We start from the raw sequence: 24,903 nt of genomic DNA, 5'->3' as shown, positions 1-24,903 counted from the left end.
CAGCATAACGACCCCAAACACACCTCCAAGACGACCAAAGCCTTGCTAAAGAAGCCGAGGGTAAAGGTGATGGACTGGCCAAGCATGTCTCCAGACCTAAACCCTATTGAGCATCTGTCGGGCATCCTCAAACGGAAGGTGGAGGGGCCCAAGGTCTCTAACATCCACCAGCTCTGTGATATCATCATGGAGGAGTGGAAGAGGACTCCAGTGGCAACCTGTGAAGCTCTGGTGAACTCCGTGCCCAAGAGGGTTAAGGCAGTGCTGGAAAATAATGGTGGCCACACAAAATATTGAAACTTTAGGGCCCAATTTGGACATTTTCGCTTTTGTGTACTCACTTTTGTTGCCAGCGATTTAGACATTAATGGCTGTGTGTTGAGTTATTTTGAGGGGACAGCAAATTTACACTGTAATACAAGCTGTACACTCACTACTTTACATTGTAGGAAAGTGTCATTTCTTCAGTGTTGTCACATGAAAAGTTATAATAAAATATTTACAAAAATGTGAGGGGTGTACAAACTTTTGTGATATACTGTAGCTCCGGCTCCCTAGGCTCTTCCTCCAGTTCTGGTCTGTATCAAGGTATGGACCTTCAGCTACAGAGCTGGAGGAAGTATCAATGAACTAGAAATACAGTGACACCGGCGATTAAGGCAGGTGCAAAGTGTAGCTACAGTGCCTGCCACACTTTTCTTCAATGTTGTCACATGAAAAGATATAATATATAATTTACAAAAATGTGAGGGGTGTACTCACTTTTGTGAGATACTGTACATTGGAGCAAGTGCAGTTCGCCCTCATTCCTCAGCAGCTCTGAAGGTGAATTTTCAATCTCAGCACAGGCTCTCTTCTGTCCCCTACAGGCTGGAGGGAGGAGAAAATTGAATCTCTTTGCAGTAGAAACTGGTCTCTGCTCCTTCTGACAGGAGTGATGCTGCAGTCACTCCTGTCAGTGAGGAAAAGCCAGGGCACATACCCTGGGATAAAGGTTTTACAAGAATGATCATTGTGAACACCCCTGTCAGTGCTAATATTTTTGGCTCAGCCCTCTTAACTGATACATTTGCAGGACAGCGTGTTCTGTTGAAAAACAACAGACTTGCTGGCCGGATCACCTGATGAACAAAAATACACTAATGCCCTGTACACACGGTCGGACATTGATCGGACATTCCGACAACAAAATCCATCGTTTTTTTTTCGACGGATGTTGGCTCAAACTTGTCTTGCATACACATTGTCGCACAAAGTTGTCGGAATTTCCGAACGTCAAGAACGCGATGACGTACACCACGTACGACGGGACTATAAAAGGGCAGTTCAATACCAAGCACGGCACCCTTTGGGCTCCTTTTGCTAATCTCGTGTTAGTAAAAGTTTGGTGAGAGACGATTTGCGCTTTTTCAGACTCGTGGTTTTCCGATCGTTTTTCTGCTGTTCAGTTTGTGCTTGTGGGTTTGTATCTGGTCTTCAGTGTGTGCAGTGAGTTCCCATTGGTTTATTCAGTGTGTTCTTGTCCTTTCGTTACTGATTTTCAGGTCGCTCTTCACAGGCCTTGCTGTTCTTCAGTGCTTTCTGTTACTTCGTTCTGACCTGCCGACCGTTTTGAAGCCATGTTGCATGCACGTACTCAACGTAGAGTTTGTGCTGTGCGGGGGCTTGGTGTTGGGGTTCTTACTTTGACACAAGCCCAGTCCATGAACAGGGTGGGGAGGAGTTCATGGACCAAGAATTGGTTGCTCCAGCGTGACCAATTCTGTCACATGCCTTTGCTCCGTGAGAGCCGTGAGAATAATCCTGACGATTTCAGGAACTTTATCCGGATGACGGACCCCGTATTTCACCGTTTGTTGGCTTTGCTGAGCCCTTATGTCAGCAGGCAGGATACCTGCATGAGGCAAGCCATCACTCCGGAGCAGAGGCTAGTCGCCATGTTGCGGTACTTGGCGACGGGGAGAAGCCTGCAGGACCTCAAGTTCTCGACAGGCATCTCCCCCCAGACTCTGGGGATCATTTTCCCAGAGACCTGTTCTGCCATCATTCAGGTCCTGCAGAAGGACTATATTAAGGATTTTATCCTTTAACATCACATTTTATTGTATTTAATGTTTTCTAATATATTGTATTTCTTTCATCATTCCCTAATTACCATGATTGTAATATGCTGTGAATGTCCCCTTTGTCCTCATGCATGCTGGAATTTTTTAACGTTTTTTTTTTGTCCTTCATACATATTTGCCTTCAACTACCTCCCCAGCATGCTCTCCTGGTCCTATATCCACCTCACCTAGTCACTTAACAATGTATTTTGTCAGCTCCATTGTAGTGCTTTACCCTAAACACCCCCTAAAATGTGTAAAAATGTTTTTTGTGTCCTTCATTTCTGGCAGAGTGCCAGAGGCTTTTTTTTGGGGTCCCAAACTAATTTGGAACCCCCCTCCCCCAAACCGCTAAGTCAACCGATCCCAATCCTCTATCTGCTGACTTTGCCAAACCCATACACACTATACCTACCTCTTTTGTTGTCAGATTTAGGGATGAATTCCCCAAAGCATGTAGTGAAAGGGCCTGCCTGAATATTTTCAAATGGTACTGTTTAAAGTTTTTGTATCCTATTATTATCTTGATAGTCAATTGCAGAATGTAAAAATGTGCTTCAATTTGTACAGTGTGTATTTATATTTTTGTATTATGACACTTCTTACCTGTCCAGTGGGCTGCCAATAGTGTAAGGAGGGGCTGGCCAAAGTAATACACATTATTTAGGCATTCATCTCTAAATGAAGTGGAGAGGGTTACCTGTCCAAAACATCCTGCCCCCCCTAAAATTTTTACAGTGGGCCATCACAGGGGGTGAGGAATCTGATAGGTGGACCTTATACTTTTGTCTTTAAATACTTCCAAAAATAAATGTTATACTGATGTTGGCCAAGAATGTTTGTGTCTAATCTGCTTTCAATGTTTATGTGCAAAATGACTAATTTTTTATTCTTGTTTGACTCCACAGTTTCCTTCCACGCCACAGGAATAGCAGACTGTAGCCTCCCACTTTGCCCAGCGGTGGGACTTTCCCAACTGCGTAGGGGCAATTGATGGGAAACACGTCCTCATAGTCCCACCCCCCAACTCGGTGTCATACTATTATAATTACAAGGGGTTCAATAGTATTGTGATGTTGGCGGTGGTGTCGGCTACTTACGAGTTCCTGTACGTGGACGTGGAGAAGAATGGCCGGATGTCGGATGGTGGAGTCATCGCCCAGACTGAGTTCTACAGGCGTGTCCAGAATGGCAGCTTGGGCTTGCCACCTCCAGAAGACAATGCGGAAAGACTCCCATTCGTCTTCGTTGCGGATGAAGCGTTTGCGCTGGGGGACCATCTTATGCGGCCATTCCCTATAGGGACCCTCACCCCAGACCAGAGGGTATTTAATTACTGGCTGGCCAGAGCCAGAAGAGTGGTGGAGAACATGTTTGGAATAATGGCCAGCCGGTTCCGCCTATTTCTTACACCGATACACATGGCGGAATATAAACTTAATCACATCATCCTGTGTTGCTGTGTTCTCCACAACTTTTTAAGGAGAAATTCTTTGAACAATGCTGCCTCAGGCCTGAGGCCGGAATTCACATTAATGAACCAACCCTGATGGCGCTTGAAACTGGCCGTCCTGGCTTGCCCCCCCAGAGTGCCTGCGAGGTCCGTATAAGATACATGGAATACTTTGCGGGTAGGGGGGGCCATCGATATGCCAGACAATGTCTGAGACATTTTTAAAATAAAAATATATTTGAAACTGAAAAAATATTTGCTTTGATTTACTGCTTGGCTTTCTTTTAGCTGTCTCCTCGGTTATTTTTTATTAATGTTCTAATTTTTTGGCCTTTTTCTTCAACAGTGCAAACAAAATTTCATTGACACATGAGGTGACAATTTCTTCTTTGGCTAACTATTATTATTATATTGTGGGTCTGCTACACACACACCTTGTTTTTGTTGTTAATGTATGTAATGCATTACTGACAAAAATATTAATAATTTTCAACACCATGACCGAAATTTGGGGAGTCATGAAAATAGCGTGATTGTGTAAAATTTGAAAGCATTGTTGGTTGTTATTTACTAAAGGAAACTACACTTTGCACTACAAGTGCAGTTGAGACTGCACTTGTAGTGCAAAGTGGATTTGCCTTTAGTAAATAATCCCCATTGTCACTGAAAACAACAACTTTACTCCAAAAAAATGCTTTTGAGCATTGAAAAAAGAAGCCACACATTGTTGATTATCAATCTTTTTGGTCAAAGCACAATCACATGTGCGTTTATAAAAGGGTTTTTGAACAAACCAACATGTTTGTTGTCTAACATTTTTTTAGGTCACATTAAGTAGAAATCGCCTTTTATGGTAAAACAGGCATGTTTAAAACCATAAAAAAATACACAACTCTGGAACTTACAAAGTTCAACTTTTATAAAGTGAAGGCAATATCAGACATGAGTATGTACAAACTGTGTTTGATACTGCATTCAGCAGATGGGCCGATGTCACCCCTGTAAAAGCCAAATTTAGAAGATGCGCACAAATTGCCTAATGTCAACATGTGCTAGCTGTCATCATGGGGGAGCAATGGACGTGTTTTGTGGGTGCAACCCCTTCCTCTCAGCTACTTTATTATTGAGGACGGGGTTGCACCCACAAAATGCGTACATTGATCTCCCGTGATGGCAGATAGCACATGTTGACAGACTGTGTGCATCTTCTAAATTTGGCTTTTAACATACGTAAAACATTTTTTTCACAAGAAACAGAAGAAATTTAGGGATTTCTGGGTGTTTTAGATTCTCCCTAAAACATCAATGATGTTCTTCATTTTGTTTTGAACATCATTGATGTTTTGCTTTATGTTTTCTAAATCCCTATTACACCCCATTATCTCCCCGATGAGGATCTGGGCACTTTCACTGGTGAAATGACATTCCTCTTCCACAACATCACGATAACCTACAAAAAAAAAACAAAAAAAAAAAACACACCATGTATTATCAATATGCAGGCATCCATCTCTTACCTGAAGCTGTGGTCGCAGACACTCACCTGTTGTGGTGACAATTTCTACAATGTCTCCCTCCTCCTCCTCTGGTTGGGTTTGGGGGATTTCCCCTTCTTCCTGAGATGGGGGGTCCCTGGTCTCCTCTGATGAGTGGTGTCCTCCCAGTCTTTTCTCCCCTATGTGAACAAAAATAGGTATACTTAGCACACAGATATTTGATGGCAGAAATAGGAATATGAAACATTGCTTGGACGTGGGGTACAATTGTTTGTTTTAGCAGAGTTCCAAGCTGAAGATTTTTTTGTGTCCTTTGTAAAGCTTGAATACTAACCTGTTTTGTGCAAGCTTCACAGATGGAGACATCCCTATAGTATCCACTGGAGCACCTGTGTGGGCCCCCTAATAAAAAGGGTGTTCTTTTGTCCCACACTAGTGCTCCAGCGTCCATATGTGTAAACAGCTGCTGAGTGTTCTCTCCTTACACAGAATCTAGTTTGCATTTCATTCTAGTTACAAACCCATCTAGACAACAAACTTTTATTAATAGAAGTAGGCCCGAAAAACCGTATTGAACTGCATCTGGCAAAAACATTGTATTTTAGTGGCCGAGCGAACAATGTTTTCTACGAACGATTAATGTGCCCATGAACATGAAAGTTGCCATTTTAAAATGTACAGCAGTAAAGAAAAGCACATGGAGCAGCACGAACGTAATAAAAAGAAAGAATAGAAACACAGGACAACTACTTAATTTTTTTGCAGCACTCTTCTGATCCTTCTATACTGATTGTGCTCCCTTAATTTGAGGTCCGACCACCGTTTCCTGAGTTGCTCCTTGGATCGCCGTACCCCAAAATTTCTGTGCAGACTCTTCACAACTTTAGCCATGATCTTGGCCTTTCTGACATTTGGGTTGCGGTAAGGTCCATGCTTCCCGTCATAGTCGGCCCTCTTCAATATGTCCACCATCTCCACCATCTCAACAAATGCTATATTTGATGCCTTAAATCTTCTCCTCTGGGATCGTGATGTTTCTGGCTCTGGCCTTTCCTCCTCCTCCTCGTTGTTGCTATTATCAAGCACCTGCTCTGTCTCTACCATGTGCTCTTACCCACTGCGCCGAAAGAGAAGGGGCAGGGAATAGACTAGAAAGAACGTCAGGGGTGGGCGGAGTTTCACACATGCGCAGTGTATATAAAGCGTAACACGCGTGCGTCGTACGTACCATCTGTGAACGGAGGAAGTGGTATCGGAAGCGCCGATTGTGATAACGAAGGTACAAGTTTAACTTGGGCCTATACTGCTTATAGATTGAGGCCTATATTGGGACAAGATTAGGAGAGTTTAGCCTGACATTAGGGTTTGTCTTGTGTTGTGTCTTGGATGGCTTCAATGATCACAACTTCCTCCCCCTGTTCATAGAAAAATACAGGGAGCTTCCCTGTCTGTGGCAGGTCAAACACCCGCATTATAATCATAAACAAAAGAGGCAGGCAGCGCTGGAGAAACTGCTGGAGTTGGTGAAGCCGGTGGTCCCCATGGCAACCATCCCCTATTTAAAAGCCAAAATTGGTGGCCTGAGGAGCACTTATCTTAGGGAGCGCAAGAAGGTCCAGGATTCCCAGAGATCAGGAGCTGCAGCAGATGACGTTTATGTCCCCAGGCTGTGGTACTATGAGAGACTGCGATTTCTGTCAGAGCAGACTGAAGTCAGGGAATCCCTCTAAACCCTTCCTTCCACTCTTCCTTCCACCCTATCTTCCACCCCAGCTGAGGCTTCCGATGTCCAACCTGGGACTTCCAGCCAGGAAGAAGTGGAGGAGCCCAGCTGGAGTCAGGTATAGAATTGTTCTACGTATTTCTTGGCAAAATATAAATGATGTTTCCTAGATGTTATTATTGATCACTAATTGCTGATTTAATAAAGGCGTTTACATATCAATAGACAGTAGTGGGCAAAAATAATTGGGAAAATAATGAAAAATGGGTTCAGAATGATAGTCTTTTCTATTTATTAACATTCAGTTTGCAACAGTCATGAGATGAAAATTGTGTGTGATTGATGAACCTAAAACTAAAACTATGTCCCTTTTTCATACACAGGAAGACCTCAGCCAGGAATAGACTGTGGAATGTGGCAGCCAGGAGGAGGCTGTGGAATGTGGCACACAGGAGGAGGCTGTGGAATGTGGCACACAGGAGGAGGCGAGGGTTAGTGACAGCCAGGAGGTGGCCGGGGTAAGTGGCAACCAGGAGGAGACCGGGCCCAGTAGGAGCCTCACAGAATCGCAGGTTCCTCCCCTCTGCCTTCCAAACAAAAGACCTAGGAAGAGGACTAACGTGGAGGAGTCAGCGCTCAGGCTGATTCAGGAGGCTTCTGCATCCCTCAGAGCCACCCCCACTTGTGAAGAGGCCTTTGCCTCCATGGCTGCCACTAAACTGCAGAACATGCAGGAGGGCCAATGCCTCATGTGTGAAGAAATTATTTATAAAACATTAAATAAGGGGTTGAGGGCCCAAATCACACCCAATACCCACCTGTGTGAGTTGAATCATCCTCCTCCTCCTCCTCCTCCTGCCACAACTCCAACACCACAGACACAGCCTGGAAGGAAGAGTGGAAGGAAAACAAGAAAGTGATGGCCTGGGTTCAGTCTGGTGTGACAAAAGATGCAGGCTCTTGTATGACCACAGCCTGGGGACATGTATGTCATCTGCTGCTCTCTTGGACTTCTGGACCAGATTGTACTCCCTTATATATGGACTCCTCAGGCCATCAAATTTTGCCTGAAAATAGTTGACGTATGCCCTGGGGGCCAAAGGCTTCGACAATTTCTGCTGTTTCTCCAGTGTTGCCTCCCTCTTTTTTTGGTTAGGACCCCTTAATAAAGGTATTTTTGGGAACTAATACTTGCCTATGTATTTTCCTTCAAAAAGGACAGTTTGTTTGTGAGTAGGCAGGTACATTTCTGAAATACAATGTGAAATTAACAAGGGACACCAACAACAACCAACCTCCTTGAGATTAAAAAAGACAAGATAATAATGGTGTTGTGGTAACTTGACAACCAAAGCACACCCAAAACTATTCGGGAGATCACCAAAAAACAAAAAAAACAAAAAAACAGGAGATCTGTATTTAAAAAAAAAATACAACAAATAATACAAAAAAAAAAATTTTTAAATAAAGAAATTTTTGCTAGATGTGATAAATAGAATTATTATATTCATGAAATCACGAGAAATAATAAAGAAAGAAGTTTGTGAGAACTCTGTGTGAATATGAGCAGCAAAACAACTTCATTCTTCTAGCATTATAAAGAAGAAGAGAGTGCGCTGCATTCAACAATTTAAAACACTGCAGCGTGACGAAAGTGCTATATCCATTACGAACGCTAATTTTACCAGACCGAGCAGTTCCGTCTCGGAACTTATTCTGAGCATGCGTGGCACTTTGTGCGTCGGAATTGTCCACACATGGTCGAAATTTACGCAAACAGATTTTGTTGTTGGAAAATTTTATAGCTTGCTCTCAAACTTTCTGTGTCGGAAATTCCGATGGAAAAAATCAGATGGAGCCCACACGGTCGGAATTTCCGACAACAAGCTCCGATTGCACATATTCAGTCGGAAAGTCCGACCGTGTGTACAGGGCATAAGGGTTTTAAGAGGATCAGTTCAACAAAAAACAGCATGGATCCCTAGAATGCTAAGTTTAGGAAAACATATATGATACTTTTTTATGCTGTATTTTATACTAAAATGAAACTTCTTTTTATTTAGGATCAAAAAAGAGAACAAGGAAACAAATCAAAACATGTTTTCGAATCAAGAAGGCAAAAAAAAAAAAAAGAAACGCTTAGTTGTCAATTATTTTGTCTCTCTTCCGATTACAAATGAAAAGGTATATCTTCAACAGTGAATGTATAATATAGCACTCCTGTTCAAAGTGATGTATATGCCACAGTATAAATCAACAAGATGGATGCAGGCATAGTTACTACTCTGTTGACAATAAACACAAGACAGATTACACACTCACAGTACACATCTGAGACTTTTTATTTTAAAATCGTATGTGTTAAGGATCAGTATAGGAATAACCTTGTGCAGTGTAATGAAGGTGGCTAGGTAGGTGCTCTTTTTTCCAGTTCTTTATTGCATGGCATAATGGGGTTGATTCAATGGGGTTTATTGAGTAGAGCACATTTGCTTGCATTTTTACTTTGCATGGCAATTTTCACTTGGCTTAGTTATATTCCCCAACTTTCTAAAATGATAAAAGGGGACACCTTTAGTACATGGGACATATCCCTGCCATGGCCCTGGTTTTGCAGACCACAAAGATTTAATATGTAGAAAATGGGCTGAACCACACAAATGCTGTTTTGACCTCTATTTTTCCCTAATATTGACTTCTCAAAATAGCAAAAAAAGAGGTATAGTCCTCAAAATGAGAGAAAGTTGGTAGCTATGGCTTAGCGAATGTGGTGAGAATTCACTATGACAAAATACCTAATCAATGGTAAAAAGTAAAACATTCAGGCTGGGTTCACACTGTGTGCGGCGCATGGCACAGCAGGGGATCCGGTGCGTCCCTGTTCTCCGTTTCAGGTCCAGGTTTTTGGCTGAATTCGGACCTGAAACGGAGCCAAAGACGCACAGAACTCTTCTGCTGTGCGCTCCGTGGCTACCCCAGAGATGTGTGAACCGGCTCCATTGAGAGCCAGTCACACTCTGTCATGCAAATTGGATGGGGAATCTCCATGCAAAATAAACAAACAAATGCGTGGTTCCCCAAAAACTCCATTCCCAACCATTAATCCAAGCATGTAGCCTGGCTGGCCAGTAAAGGGGTGGGGCGAACATGCAACCCCCCTTTTCTCCCAAACAATACCAAATCACTTACATCATGGGGGGGGGGGGGGGGGGCGGGGTTCGGAGTCTGCAGGCAGGGAGCTTATCAGAATATGGAAGCCCAGAAGATACTGCCAACCCCCCCCCCCCCCCCACAGGTGAATGAGTAAGGGCTACAAAAAAGACAACCCGGAAATAAAGATACCCAAATGTTTTACAAGACCTTATTAAAGAAAATAAAAACAAAAAAAAGTGCCTCATTGTCGCCAAATTTAGACATTGATGTAACCCCTCTATTACTTACATAATGTGAGTAAATGGACCAAGTGATGTAAGTGGTTGGTAAGGATGCGGAGGGTGCAAATACCCGCTGCTTCCTTAACAACCAATGACAGTTGGAATCTGTCACACTCATCTGTACTGAACACCCAAAACATTCGGTGTTCAAACATCTGAACAGCCAGTGTTCGGACTGAACTTGTGTTTGGGCTCAACACTGAGTTCATCCCTTCTTGCAAATGATTGGATGGTGGAAGTCAGCACAGTTTCACCTCATTCTCTTGCAAAGCAGATTGTTACTTTGCTAAGTGAACAGCCTAGATACTCTTTTAGTAAACCAACCCCAATATAGTACCATGTTCACAGCCTAATGTTTTATAATCTTTGGATATTTCCCTAACAAATACCAAAATTGCAATATATGTAAAGCCTAAGTTTAATTAAAAAATATTATGGTGGTTGGGAAACGAGGGGCAGGGCTCGGTGGAGGAAGATTTTATCTACCCTAGGAGATACGTCATATTGACAGTAAGTAAAGTCGCTTATGCTGTTTTTTTTTGGGGGGGGGGTTATCCAAACTTAGGCTTTAAGCCCTTAATTTTATAAGGCTGATTTCCCCCAAGTGGGAAAACTGATTTGAACAGTACAGGTTACAGGTATATTGGGATAGATTTTACCGAAGACACATATTGAGTAGAGAGACAGCCATGGAAATTGTAAATGTCCAAAAATCATCTGGAAACTGTTTTTTGAAGCCCAAACCTGACCAAAGTTTATGCTGCTTTTTAGCTTGCAATGCAGGTATTAGATGCGTCCAAAGGCGTGTCAAAAAGGGTCTCCTCCAGTAGTGAGATACAAGGGTAGGGAGCAAAGTAAGAGGGGTTTCTCGCCAATGACAGATAAACTTTGGAGAAGGAGTTTCCTGTGACATCACTGCTCATATTTCATATTGGCCAGTATATTCTCTGAGTGGAAGCGGACCTGTCTTTCTACATGTGGTTATTTGGAAAGAAAATTAGCAAATTTGTTTCCAGATAGAAAAATGCAATGTTCGTTACATAGATTACAAGTGAGAGAGATAACTGTCACTTTATTTTCATGCTTAGATTCTTGAAAATATCCAGATTTTTCAAGATAGTGTTGAACAGAAGGATGGACGATTTTCTTCAGTGATGAAAAACAAGGGCTCATATCACCTTACACTCTGCCTGATGCAAATAAACAGAGAAGAAGATGTGAGCATGTAAGGATTCTGTGGTCAAATAAGCTGTTATGGTTATTTATTTTTCTCTTTCCAGACAAAACTGATACCATATAAAAAAATAAAGCTTTATATTAATAATAATAAAGGACTACATACATGTTAACTTGAGATGTGAAAGCAGATGGGTCCCCTTTGTTGCTGAATGGTAACAAATGGGATTCATGTATAAAGGAACCTGAAATAAAATCAGCGTATGGTTTTTGAAACCTACATTGAAACCAGAAGGAATAGGTTTCTTTGAGCAACACATACATAGTAACATAGTCTGATTGAAAAAATACACAAGTTTATCGAGCTCAGCCAATAACAGAAAACCTCCATATACAGAACACTATACCCACCGTTCATCCAGAGGAAGTCAACTTGCTCCAACAATAAAAACAAAAAACTTCCTATTAGCCTATGGAAACTCAATATTCCCTAGATCAACTAACTCTAGTGTTATTACTTATATATGGTAATATCCCATTATAGTTTGTGCATTTAGGAACACATCCAGCTGTTTTTAAAAACAATCTACTGAACTGGCCAGAACAAGTTCCTGAAGGAACGACTCTTACTGTAAAGAAGACCTTTAGTATGTAAGGGTTAAGCCTGCTTTGCCCCCATGTCCTCTGTAATGAACTTAGCATGGATAACTCAACACCAGGTGGTTCATATATGGACTACTTACTGTATGTATTTACAGAATATATGTTGATCATATCCACCCTTTATCGCCCCCTCTCTAAAGAGAATCAATTCAGTCCCTCAAATCTATCCTCATAGCCAAGCTCCTCCAAGCCTCTTATCAGTTTGGTTGGTGTTCTCTGCACCTACTCCAGTCCCCCCATATCGTTTATGTGAACTGGTGCCCAAAACTGAACCGTATATTCCAGATGGTGTTTTACTAATGATTTGTACAGGGGCAAAATGATATCTCTTCCACATTTATTTCAACCATGAGGGGAAAATCAGAAGGTTCACATACAGGCCTGTGTGGATGATAAGGCTGTCACCTTTTTCTGTGCAAACAATACTGGCCTTATCATCTTTTTCCTATTAATTACATTACAGTCCAGTCATATTTTTACCATCTTGGCCAGTAAAATACCACCCAGGTGGGAACCCGAATCAATAGGCTTTTGTTCACATGAGAATCGCCCTTCTCCTCATACAAGTCTATGAGAGTGCAAAAGCAGCTTAAAGCTGGTTAAATACCAGTCAGCTGCTTTCTCAACAGGGCCAGGAGGATCCGTGCGTAGCTTCTGTATCAATCTCAGTAAGCCAATTTACAAACACCAGTCTTGTCATGAAAGGAACAATCACCTTTTTTTCTTTGCTCCCCCGTGGTGAATAGTGTGGCCAGGGAGTGAAGGGAAGGTAAGTATACATCTGTTGAGTTCCACTGACGTGCATTTTATCAGATTTTTTTTTCCTAGAGCAATCGATGCACTTTTGGAGAGTAAGATGAAGATTGAGAACATTCTGCAGGGAAAAGATTTGGTCCTTCAGTTTCTTGGTGTATCTGATTTTAATAATCAAGTTGTCTTTGCAAAGATAGCTGAGAATTCTTCAAAAGCTACGCTTAAAGAAATTACTGGTAAGAGTAGTCCACTAAAAAAAAAACAACTCAGTAAATAGTGATGACTTAGGTTTTCATGTTTAATGTAGCACCTGTTGATACGTTGCACCCCTTTCATATTTCCATTTTTATTTAGAAAATAGTATTCCATGGGACATCACTAATAGGACTGCTTCTTTACATAAATACTGGGTGTTATTTGTTATTGTGATAGGGGAACCAGCATATAGCCAGCATATACCTGATAAGTAGTTGCTTTCTGGTCAGCAGTGAGACAGTCCTTTAAAAAACACATTCACATTCCTAAAAGTATCTTTTTCCTTCTGTCCCTCACCCTTCTAAAACTAATACCATGTAATGATTCCCCAATCTTTGTATACATCCTTCCTGGCAATACTATATCCCTAATGGCCATGCATGCTCAGTTGCATCCCATAAAGATGAATGGCGTCATACCCCATACGGGCCTCAGCACAAGTGTGAATGAGGCATAATAATAAACTAGATCACTAAAGACGGCAAACACAGCAGCTAAAGAAAGGTAGATGTTTTATCCATACCACTTTGTAAGAAGCCAAAAATGTGTTTTACATATCGTTTTGTATATACAAAGACAAAAGACTAGACAGCATAAGGACATCTAGTGCCCAAATAACAGCTACAATAATTTAAAAAGCAATATGAGATACATTGTTCTGAGGCCACCTAGTGTACATATTATGTAGTTGCAGAAATGTACAAACAAAAGGTAAAGTATATATACAGTGTATGCTTTATAATATAAAAAGAGAAGGGCACTTTCTGTTTACTTTCATCAGTATTGGGGGATTCTTGCATAAATGTAGTGCTACACCAGTCAGATGCATGCACTGCCTCTATTGCTCACTATTACACTCCCTCTCTTACTGCTCTGCTTTGCAGTGTTACCCTTATTATTATTTAAGGTACTTATATAGCGCTGTCAATATACATTGTACATTCACATTAGTCCCTACCCTCAAGGAGCTTACAATCTAATGTCCCTAACTCACATTCATATACTACACTAGGGCCAATTTAGACAGAAGCATGCCTTTGGAATGTGGGAGGAAGCTGGAGTGCCCAGGGGAAACCCATGCAGGCACAGGGAGAACATGCAAACTCCAGGCGGGTGGTGTTGGGATTTGAACCAGCGACTTTTTTTTTTTTTTTTTTACTGTTAGGCAAGAGTGCTGCCCACTACACAACTGTGCCGCCCACCCTTCCAATGTGATCCTTTTTTCTGTTACTCCGCTCTCATTTTTAGCATTGCTTTTACATTGCGGAATCCTGTTCTCCAGGAATCCTCTCCCGTATGTCTACTCCACCCTCTGCCTCTGCTTCCCTAGTTAATCACTATTTTTCTCTGGATGTTTTTTTTCACCACTTCTTCTCTTCATTGTACTGCTGCTCCTACTATCCATTCCCTCCTTATCCTAGAAAATGCCTTAGTAAGATTAATATAAATCCATCATTATGTAAAAATAACCAATTAGGTTAGTGAAATATTATTTAATAATATTTATTGTCAAAATGTATGCGGTACAGGTCATAACATGGAAAGGACTATAATTATGCAAACAGGAAGATTGTGCCAAGTAGGAACAAAGGCAAGTCTAAAGGCCCGTACACACGATCAGACTTTTTGACAACAAACATGCAAATTAGCTGTTTTGGAGCAACATCCGACCGTGTGTACGCTCCATCGGACAAACTTTTCCTGTTTCCATCGGACTTTTGTTGGCTGTGCGAACGCACAAACTTTCCGGCAACAAAAGTACGATGGAGCAAAGTCCGATCGTGTGTACACAAAAGCATCGGACTTTTGTACAAACTACAGTACGCAGTCGCGAGAATGTTTCCAGCACGAACCCATCGCGCTGGTTCTCGGTGACAGGGTACTGTACATCTCGTGCTGGCTGCAATAGGAAAAACACATTTTCTTATTGCGGCGAGCGCGAGAGGGATTTCCCCTCTGGGGGCATACCAGGTCCTTAGGTCTGGTATGGCTTTTAAGGGGAACCCCCTACGCCGAAAAAACCCCCGAAATCCATACCAGACCCTTATCTGAGCACGCAGCCCAGCCGGTCAGGAAAAAGGGTGGGGACGAGCGAGCGCCCCCTCCTGAATCGTACCAAGCCGCATACCCTCAACATGAAGGGCGGGTGCTTTGGGGGAGGGGGCGCCCTGCGGGCCCCCCACCCCAAAGCACCTTGTCCCCATGTCGATAAGGACAGGGGCCTCTTCCCGACAACCCTGGCCGTTGGTCCTCGGGGTCTGCGGGCGGGGGGCTTATCGGAATCCGGGAGCCCCCTTTAATAAGGGGGCCCCCAGATTCTGCCCCCCCCCCTATGTGAATGAGTATGGGGTACATCATACCCCTACCCATTCACCTAGGGAAAAAAGTGTCAATAAAAAAACACAGGTTTTTAAAGTAATTTATTAGGCAGCTCTGGGGGTCTTCTTCCGACTTCGGGGGTCTCTCCGGTCTCTTCTCCCGATGTCCGGTTCTTCTCCGCTCTCTCCGGCGTCTTCTTCTGATGTCCGGTTCTTCTTCGCTCTCTCCGGCCTCTTCTCCCGATGTTCAGTTCTTCTCTCGGTGTTCGGCCTATTCTCCCGCTTTCCGGTTCTTATGACTTATATAGGCGGTGACCCTATACCATTTCACATGCGCTGTAATCTCTACAATCTTGTGAGTTTAAAATCGTCTGTCCTATATTAAAATGTTTTTATCACCCTGCACTTGATGGCACTGCTCTCTTCTTTGTTTTTTACTGTCTACAGAGCCCCTTCTAGCTTGTTATGAGCCACCCAGAGTCAGCCCATCTGTGACCATCTACACACCTCTTGCTGCATTTGAACTCTCATGCATGGACTCCCCACTATAGAGAGTAGATTAATCGCCCATTTCTCTCTATTTGTGCTGACAGAGCGCAAATGAACATAAGTACACCCCTGAACTCTGCACTCTGTGCATAGGGCACCCCTGAAACTGCACTCTGTATTTAGCGCACCCCTGAACCCTGTACTCTGTACATAGTGCACCCCTGAACTCTGCACTAAGTATTTAGCACATCCCTGAACTCTGCACTCTGTACATAACGCACCCCTGAACGCTGCACTCTGTGTATAGCGCACCCCTGAACCCTGCACTCTCTACATAGCGCACCCCCGAACTCTGCATTCTGTGCATAGCGCACCCCTGAACCCTGCACTCTGTGCATAGTGCACCCCTGAACTCTGCGCTCTGTATATATCGTATCCCTGAACCCTGAACTCTGTACATAGTGCATCCCTGAACTCTGCACTATGTATTTCGTGAATCCCTGAACTCTGCACTCTGTACATAACGCACCCCTGAACTCTGCACTCTGTATATAGCGCACCCCTGAACCCTGCACTCTCTACATAGCGCACCCCCCGAAATCTGCATTCTGCGCATAGCGCACCCCTGAACTCTGCACTCTGTGCATAGTGCACCCCTGAACTCTGCACTCTGTGCATAGTGCACCCCTGAACTCTGCACTCTGTATATAGCGTATCCCTGAACCCTGCACTCTCTACATAGTGCATCCTTGAACTCTGCACTATGTATTTAGCGAATCCCTGAACGCTGAACTTTGTGCATTGCGCACCCCTGAACCCCACACATAACAGGCACCTAGTATTCATTGCCCATTTAAGATCCTCCCACTATTAGCGCAATTTGACCACACCTACCATTTGATGCAGTTCAGTGTGGGGAAGCGTGGTTGAGTTTCTGTACCTATTCTCTGAGAAAAAAAAAGCCCTGGATACATTTATATAGTGTTACAGATACAACCGGCCCTTTGAGGGCAACCATAATGCTATTGCGGCCCGCGATAAATTTAAGTTTGACACCCCTGTTTTACAGAGTGCCAATGCTGTTTGGCACAGTGTAAAATTCACTGCAGTGTCGTCACCCTGAGAGGCACTGTACCTGTTTGGACTACTGGGCTGCTGTTCGAAACATGCTGAAGAGCAGGGTTATCAGCATTGCACCTTCACTGTAAACAAGCATTTGTCCACTGACATACCCTGCTTTCAAAGGAAGTGACGCTATGGGGGTTATTTATGGAAGGCAAATCTACTTTGCACTACAAGTGCACTTGGATGTGCGGTCACTGTAAATATGAGGGGTATATCTGAAATGAGGGGAAACTCTGCTGATTCTATCATCCAATCATGTGCAAGCTAAAATGCTGTTCTTTATTTTCCTTGCATATGCCCCTTGAATTTACAGCGACTGCACTTCCAAGCGCACTTGTAGTGCAAAGTGGATTTGCCTTTCGTAAATAACCCCCTCTGTGCTCTGCTAGTTCCCTCCTGCTGAATCTAGCAGTGAGAAGACCTTGGCGGCTCCTGTGACAAAGTCACAGGAACAAACTTTGTTTTTTAAAAAAACAAAGTTTGGCCAGATAGGAATTTACATTTGATTACTGTAGCAATCTTAACTCATAACCCATTATAAATGACTCCCAGTGATATCTTCTTTTTTATTTGTGAAGCCATCAATTCAATACCTATGTTTTAAAAGCCTTCCTAAGAACACTGAAGTAATACTACCTAGAAAACATAACTAATGACATTTACTCTTCAATAAAATAACGCACCAGTCTAAATTGACATCCTAACCAGCACGTGCCACTAGTTCTCTTAGGGGGCATTTTCCTTCTTTTTTCAAATGTTTTGTGCTAAGAATGGATACTTTAAAAATATAGTTGCACAGTTGATTTTTAACGCTGTTTTCTTTCCGTAACCTGCAGATACTGTAAAAAATACATTTAAAGACAAAGAGCTTTTTAAAGTGGTAAATAAAAGCTCTATACCACATTTGACACTTATGAAGATGGAAAGTGCACCAGACTTACAAGAGCAGGTGAGTCTTTTAAAGGGGGGTTCTAGAGGTTTTTTTCACTATCACCTTATCACCTCTTCCAAATTCATCTGCCTTTCTCCTGTCCACCAACCCTAGACGTTCTAAAACTATAACAGCAACTTCAAGGCAAGATGTTGATAGAGTCCTGGGTAGTGCAATGTCATATATTTGCTGCTTTAAAACTTTTGTGCTGCTCAGGAAGAGAGGGCTCAGAATGGTCATGGCAGCTGGGCTAAAGCTACCTGCTCACCAAGAATCCCTGTCATAGCTGGTATTTTTATCATTTACCTTTTTACTAGGATTTTCCAATAAACTATAAAATAATTTGAAATAAGCCATTTAATCTGCGCTTATTTTAATTTTGCTATGGAAAAGTAAACTAAACATTGTTTACTGGAAGTACGAAACATGCTAATTAAAATTACCTTCTTTTCTATATTGAAAATATTATCTACTACAAAGGGGCATTTGCTTAGAGCTTTTCTTTGCCTGTAAACAGAAAGTACATTGAAACATGCTACCAAAAAGTGGTGGCTAAAGTGGTTGGTATGCGAGTCTGAATCTAGGACAGAGGAAGGGATTGTTTTCATGTATTCTTATGCCCCATACACACGATCGGATTTTCCAACAACAAATGTTGGATGTGAGCTTGTTGGCAGAAAGTCCGACCATGTATATGCTACATCGAACATTTGTTGTCGGACTTTCCGCCAACAAATGTTGGCTAGCAGGTTCTCAAATTTTCCGCCAACAAATGTTTGGCGGAAATTATTTAAATCACCTCTTCCCGTGCTCGCCTCCAGGACTTTTCCAAAGCCTCTCCAATCCTATGGAATGCCCTACCCCAATCTGTCCTCTTATCTCCTACTTTATTAGCTTTTAGACGATCCCTGAAAACCCTTCTCTTCAGAGAAGCCTACCCTACCCACACCTAACAACTGTATTTTCATTTTCTCCATCAGCTCATCCCCCACAGTTATTACCTTTTTGTTTCCACTTGACCCTCCATTCTAGATTGTAAGCTCTAACGAGCAGGGCCCTTTGATCCCTCCTCACTAGTAAAAAGGCTTGATTTAAATCAAGTCGATTTAACCACTTCAGAGAATTTACCCCTTTAATGACCAGAGAATTTTTTGCGATACTGCACTGCGTCGTTTTAACTAACAATTGCGCGGTCGTGTGATATTTCACCCAAACAAAATTTACGTTCTTTTTTCCTCATAAATAGAGCTTTCTTTTGGTGGTATTTGATCACCTCTGCAGTTTTTATTTTTTGCGCTATAAACAAAAAAAAACTGACGATTTTGAAAGAAAATCAATATTTTTTACATTTTGCTATAATAAATATCCCCAAAAAATATATAAAAATAATTTCTTCCTCAGTTTAGGTCAATATGTATTCTTCTACATATTTTTGGTAAAAAAAAAAATCGCAATAAGTGTACATTGATTGGTTTGTACAAAAGTTATAGCGTCTACAAAATAGGGGATAGATTTATGGCATTTTTATTATTAATTTAATTTTATTACTAATGGCGGCGATCTGTGATTTTTATTGTGACTGCGACATTGTGGCGGACAGATTGGACACTTTTGACACTATTTTGGGATCATTAACATTTATATAGCGATCAGAGCTAAAAATAGCCACTGATTACTGTATAAATGTCACTGGCAGGGACGAGGTTAAACACTAGGGGTCGATCAAGGGGTTAAGTGTGTTCCCTCAGTGTGTTATAACTGTAGGGGGGATGGGCTACCTAGAAAATGACAGAGATCACTGTTCCTGATCACTGGGATCAGTAGATCCCTGTCATGTCACTAGGCAGAACAGGGAAATGCCTTGTTTACATAGGCATCTCCCCGTTCTGCCTCTCCGTGTCACGATCGCGGGCCACCGGCAGACATCGAGTCCGCGGGACCCACAGGCATCCTCCTGAGGTGGGCGAGCATGCACCGCTGGCGACGTGGGCACACCCGCTAGCCTGCGATGACAGAGGGACGTATGGGTTATGCCCATTTGAGCAGTCATGCCAGAAACAATATCCTAATGAGGAATGTTTCTTTTGTAAATGGTCAATTTTTGTGGTAGACCTGGCCTTTTCTTAACTTAGCATGCTCCTCATGGCCCCCATAAAGGATAATCCTGTTTTCCAAAATCCAGTAGATAAAAGGTTAGACGCCCTCCCTAAAGCTATCTTTGCCTTGGTGGGCCCTGACATGCAACCTGCTGTTGTGTGCATGGCAAATTTACAAGCATCTGACGCAAGAAAAAAAACTTCAGTAGCGAAAGTATCTCACTCTTTAAATTTTTTTGTTGGAAAAGTTTCACCCTTCAGTATTGTTCTATAAAAATATAATTTTATGAAAGGAAATAGCTGATACAATATTATAGCCAGAGTTTACATAAAGTTGCCTGTCCTAAATAAACCCCCTTTTGGTATTAAAAAATAGAATAATGTATTATTATTACTGTTACATATATACCCGCTGAGAAGGAGCAAAATGCAGAGGATGCCTTTCATCATAGCAGATCAGGTAGATCACACTCCAAATTGTGCGTAAAATATACAAATGAAAATTTAACTGCCCTCTATATATTCTTACATGTTCATTTTGTGTGTTATTGCAGTCCCACCTTTTTTGAGGTCCTGACCTTAACTCTTTTTACCTAACCATTAGGTCCCTTTCACATGAGCACCATTAGGTTCAATCAGCAGGGGATCCATTAACAGATCCCCTGCTGTATCAGAGCAGAACAAGACAGATATCACTTTGTGATCATTTGTGGCTGTTCAGTTTTTTCCTGCATTTACAAACCAGAGGTTTCCAAACCCATGTTGGATCTATGGGCTACATCTGGCCCGTCACATTTAGGTTCAGAGAATTCACTTTTAATGAACGGCTTCCAAATGGTGATAAATAAAGCAGGAATCAAGCAAAAGGCAAACATTATCCCTGCAGAAAAGTGTATGATTACATACATTTTGGAACATAGCAAAAGCCATTAAATTAGCACTGTGACACTTGGGGTCTCTTTATAAATATATTTCTGTGTGAATGTCTCAGTGTCACAAATGATACCTGTAATGTTTGCAATATGTGTGAAATCTCTGTTTATTTCTTGCCTTTTACAATCTCAACATTTTATTTTACCAAAATAGGTAATTTATTGCATTTGTAAATACTAAAATTAACTAGTGTATTTTTAACTGAAAATATGCATTTTATGAACCGTTGCACTAATATCATGTGGTATACCAACATTGTATTCTTCAGTTTAATATTTTTTATTGAAGTTGAAAAAAAGTACAACCAATATAACATCACATAGTATAGTAAAATAAAATTATATTATATGTGGCGCCACCCTATCCTTGTGTACCGACTCCAAATCCGGGAAAATAAATAATCACAAAGTGCTTCAAAAATATCCTCCTCATGAAAGTGCAATGTGCATATACAATATAGTAGCAATGTGAAATATCCTAAGATAGACTTCTGCGCCACTAAAGTGAAAACCGTGTAACAATTAAGTATGTAATGCTGCAAAATCAAACATTAGTGAACACCACTCACTATCTATGAATTAATTCATATTTTTATTTTTGGTTGTTTAAAGGATAATTATGCTATTGTGATTTTAAATACCCCTAATAGGTATTATATGTTAGTTAGTTGATGTGTATTAATAGTTGGATTGTGCCTTTCTTCTTTAATTGTAATTTTGGATTATATCACAGGATCTAGTTTAGATGTCACAGATGGGTTTGTGAAATACTTAGATTTATCTTTGTTTCTCGTGAACATTTGTTTAGTTTGGATGTGTTAACTTGGTGTCAGCAGAGGGTCTAGGAGTTTGATTAGCAGGTACTCTCAGCTGTACCATTGGATGGTGTCTAAGACACAAATAAAAAACAGTTTTTTCCTTTCCATAGATACATCTAGCTTAGTAGATGTTGTATCCGGATTCACCACTAGATGGTGTAGGTGGGTCATTTGTTTTCGTTAATTATTTATATTTCATTTTAATATAATATTCCCGAGAGATTATGAGATCTGACTGATTGCCTATGAATAATTTTATATAATAAACTGTTATTAAAAATAGTATCTACTAAGCGTGCTTAGCATGCACGGGGATCCGGATTTATTGTTTGCATGTGCCGTTGCCATGACAGCGGCTATTATTTATACTGGCTGCCAGGCACCGGACTCCTCATCCCTTTGAAAAAGTCACGTGGTGTGACGCAACGCGTCAGGGTAGGAGGAGCCAGGTGCCGACGCTTCCGGGTACGGCCGAACCCGGAAGCCTTCTGTTCCACACTGCTCGCTGTGTATTTTAATGTAAGTGGTTACGTTTGTTTAAATACATTTTACTTTAATACTACACTATGGAGGCTATTCTTTTCTCCTTCACCACCACCCTGGAATTATTGTGAGTGGCGGTGAGGTTTGCAGAGAGCCATATCCACGGATGTTCTCCTGGGAACTGGGATCACCTTAGAAGACCCATCCTCTGTACAGAGCACCATCTACCTGTGCATTTTCGCTTGATTCGGCCCATTGGGGGCCGCCACTGCAGGTGAGAGGCTGGGGGAAACAATTGTCACACATCAGAACAGAATTGGAAGAATTTATCACAAGTCACCATTATCTGCACTTCTTAATAGACTTCCCCTTGTGGACATTACAGTCGCATTAGGAGTCGCATTGCATGAAAGAGTTTTTGTGGACTTTATTGCACAACTGTCACTTTGGATGTACTTTATTGCTTATGTGTTTATGCGGGTTTTTAGTCGCATTTATTGTCGCACATATGCACTTTATGGTAATTTTGCACATTGTGTCACTTTTTAAACATCGTTTATGTTACAATAGTTGCAACAGGAGTTGCATTTTTTGCACGATGCACGGGGCACTTTAATACATATTTTTATATTTATGAGCACTAGGAATCATAATATTTTGATGCACTATTTTCTGGGATTTATGTCAAATCATTAATGTATTGAAATAGACCTCATTTGGCTATCACAGGGTATTGCTACTATATTGTATATGCACATTGCACTTTCATGAGGAGGATATTTTTGAAGCACTTTGTGATTATTTATTTTCCCGGATTTGGAGTCGGTACACAAGGATAGGGTAGTGCCACATATAATATAATTTTATTTTGAATATTTTTTTGTCAGGGTTGTGTGAGTACACTGATTTATGTTGGCAGCTTCTTGTCTGGTACTATTATTTATCCATTAATTTTTGCTTTTGCGCATTAGTTCCTGTATATATTTTATCAACATAGTATAGTAAGTCCATTTGTCATAATAGAAACGATGGATAAGTTCAAGCAATGTAAATGATGCAGGTACAAAAATACATCATGCATATGAAGTACAAGATGTTACTAAGCTTAGCACAAGCAACTTAATTTTTGGGTAGAACAACATAAATGGGGAAAACAACATGGGAAGGGAAAACATAAAGTGGGGAAATATAAGAAGGGTGTAGGCTCCCTCACAAAAGGCATTGTTATAGGATTCTCTATGACTTATTTACCATTTTGTGTCTAGTTGATAGACTTTGATAGGCATGCACTATTTGTGTAACATTCTCGAAAGGTTTGGAGCGGTGGGTTGCTTCCATTTGCTCGTTATAGTCATTTTTGCGGCTATTAAAATATGAGATACTATAGTAATATATTGTGGATGGAATTTATCCAGAGGACAAGCTAAGGGGATGGTGGCATGAGAATTCCTGTGATCTGTAAGATCAAGGTGAAAACAGAGTTCCAGAAACTTTTTAGGTTCTTGCAAGCCCATAGGATGTGGTGATCCGATCCAAGCTATAAAAAGCTTTTACTAATGACTTTGTATGAGAGCATATACTGTATATGGATGCTAATACAGAACAGATCCTCAAGTGGACACGGTAGGTTTGTCAGCTGAGAAGCTGGCCAAATCTTTCTGTGAGGATAAGTATTCAAAAAACAACAATCTTTGACAAAATGTTACAAAATGTTATAATTTGCATAAACCTAACTGACAAATAAAATTTTAAGAGTAGCAGGGGATTATTTTTATTTTTTTCCAAAAAATCTTTATTGATTAAAGAGATGAAGTGATGTACGATAACTTGAAAGGTAATTATTATGATCAAGTAACAGCTACATTTAAGGAGTGGTATACAGTACCCGGTACAAAGCCAACCTGAGTAGTATTGTAGCCTGGTATAAATATAAGGAAAGCAGGAAAGGGTGGGCGATGAAAGGGAAGCAGTGATAGGGGAGAAGGCAAGGGGTAGAGTAGCAAGTTAGTACTTAGAGGAGTAAGGTTATATCATACAGCAAACATTTTCCAATAGTCAAAAATCTGCAATCTAACCCAGAAGGCTGTGTTTAGTCCAAGGGGGGAGGGGGTAGGAGTGTAGAGCCTCTCATGGGGTAGTGCAGCCAGTAGGAAGTGGTATTTAGGTGGTGATTCAAGAGCTAAATGAGTCTCTGGAGTCTGATTGTAGATTTTTTCTAGTGTCAGCTGTGCTTTGGCAAATAAGAATTCCATTGATAGGTGATCATTGAGTATATCAATGGTGCTGCAGATTTTAGGTGCATCAACCTGTTTCCAGGAACGGGCGATAGAGAGTTGGGCAGCAGTTAATATATGAGTGATGATAGGATGATTATTTAGGGGCCAGTTAGAGAGGCCAAGACCAAAGAGAGCCATCTAGGGGGTTAAGGTACATTGGGAGTTAGTGACGTCTCGAATAAGGGCGGATATGCTATCTCATATTTTCATTAGTGTTTCCCAGTGGGAAATGTTCCTAGAATAAATGGTAGAGGTACAGTATCTCTGAAAAGTGAGTACACCCCTCACAATTTTGTAAATATTTTATTATATCTTTTCATGTGACAACACTGAATAAATGACACTTTGCTACCATGTAAAGTAGTAAGTGTACAGCT

General features: G+C 41.4%; 1 protein-coding gene across 2 annotated transcripts in view; it reads left to right on the top strand.

The window, feature by feature from the left end:
• LOC141140247 (A-kinase anchor protein 7-like) overlaps positions 1–24,903 on the top strand; it is a 91,229-nt gene that overhangs the window by 15,825 nt on the left and 50,501 nt on the right. For both annotated transcript variants that reach the window (XM_073627186.1, XM_073627184.1), the window contains exons 3-6: positions 8,841–8,961; positions 11,300–11,436; positions 12,879–13,039; positions 17,827–17,939. In XM_073627186.1, coding sequence (XP_073483287.1) covers positions 8,875–8,961; positions 11,300–11,436; positions 12,879–13,039; positions 17,827–17,939 — 498 coding nt within the window. In that variant the 5' untranslated portion in view covers positions 8,841–8,874. The remainder of the gene's footprint in view (positions 1–8,840; positions 8,962–11,299; positions 11,437–12,878; positions 13,040–17,826; positions 17,940–24,903) is intronic.

This window comes from Aquarana catesbeiana, linkage group LG04 (genome assembly GCF_042186555.1).
Source record: "Aquarana catesbeiana isolate 2022-GZ linkage group LG04, ASM4218655v1, whole genome shotgun sequence".
In the NCBI taxonomy this organism is placed as follows: domain Eukaryota; kingdom Metazoa; phylum Chordata; class Amphibia; order Anura; family Ranidae; genus Aquarana; species Aquarana catesbeiana.
The sequence above is the reverse complement of the archived record's forward strand: the minus strand, read 5'-3'. Positions and strand labels throughout refer to the sequence as shown.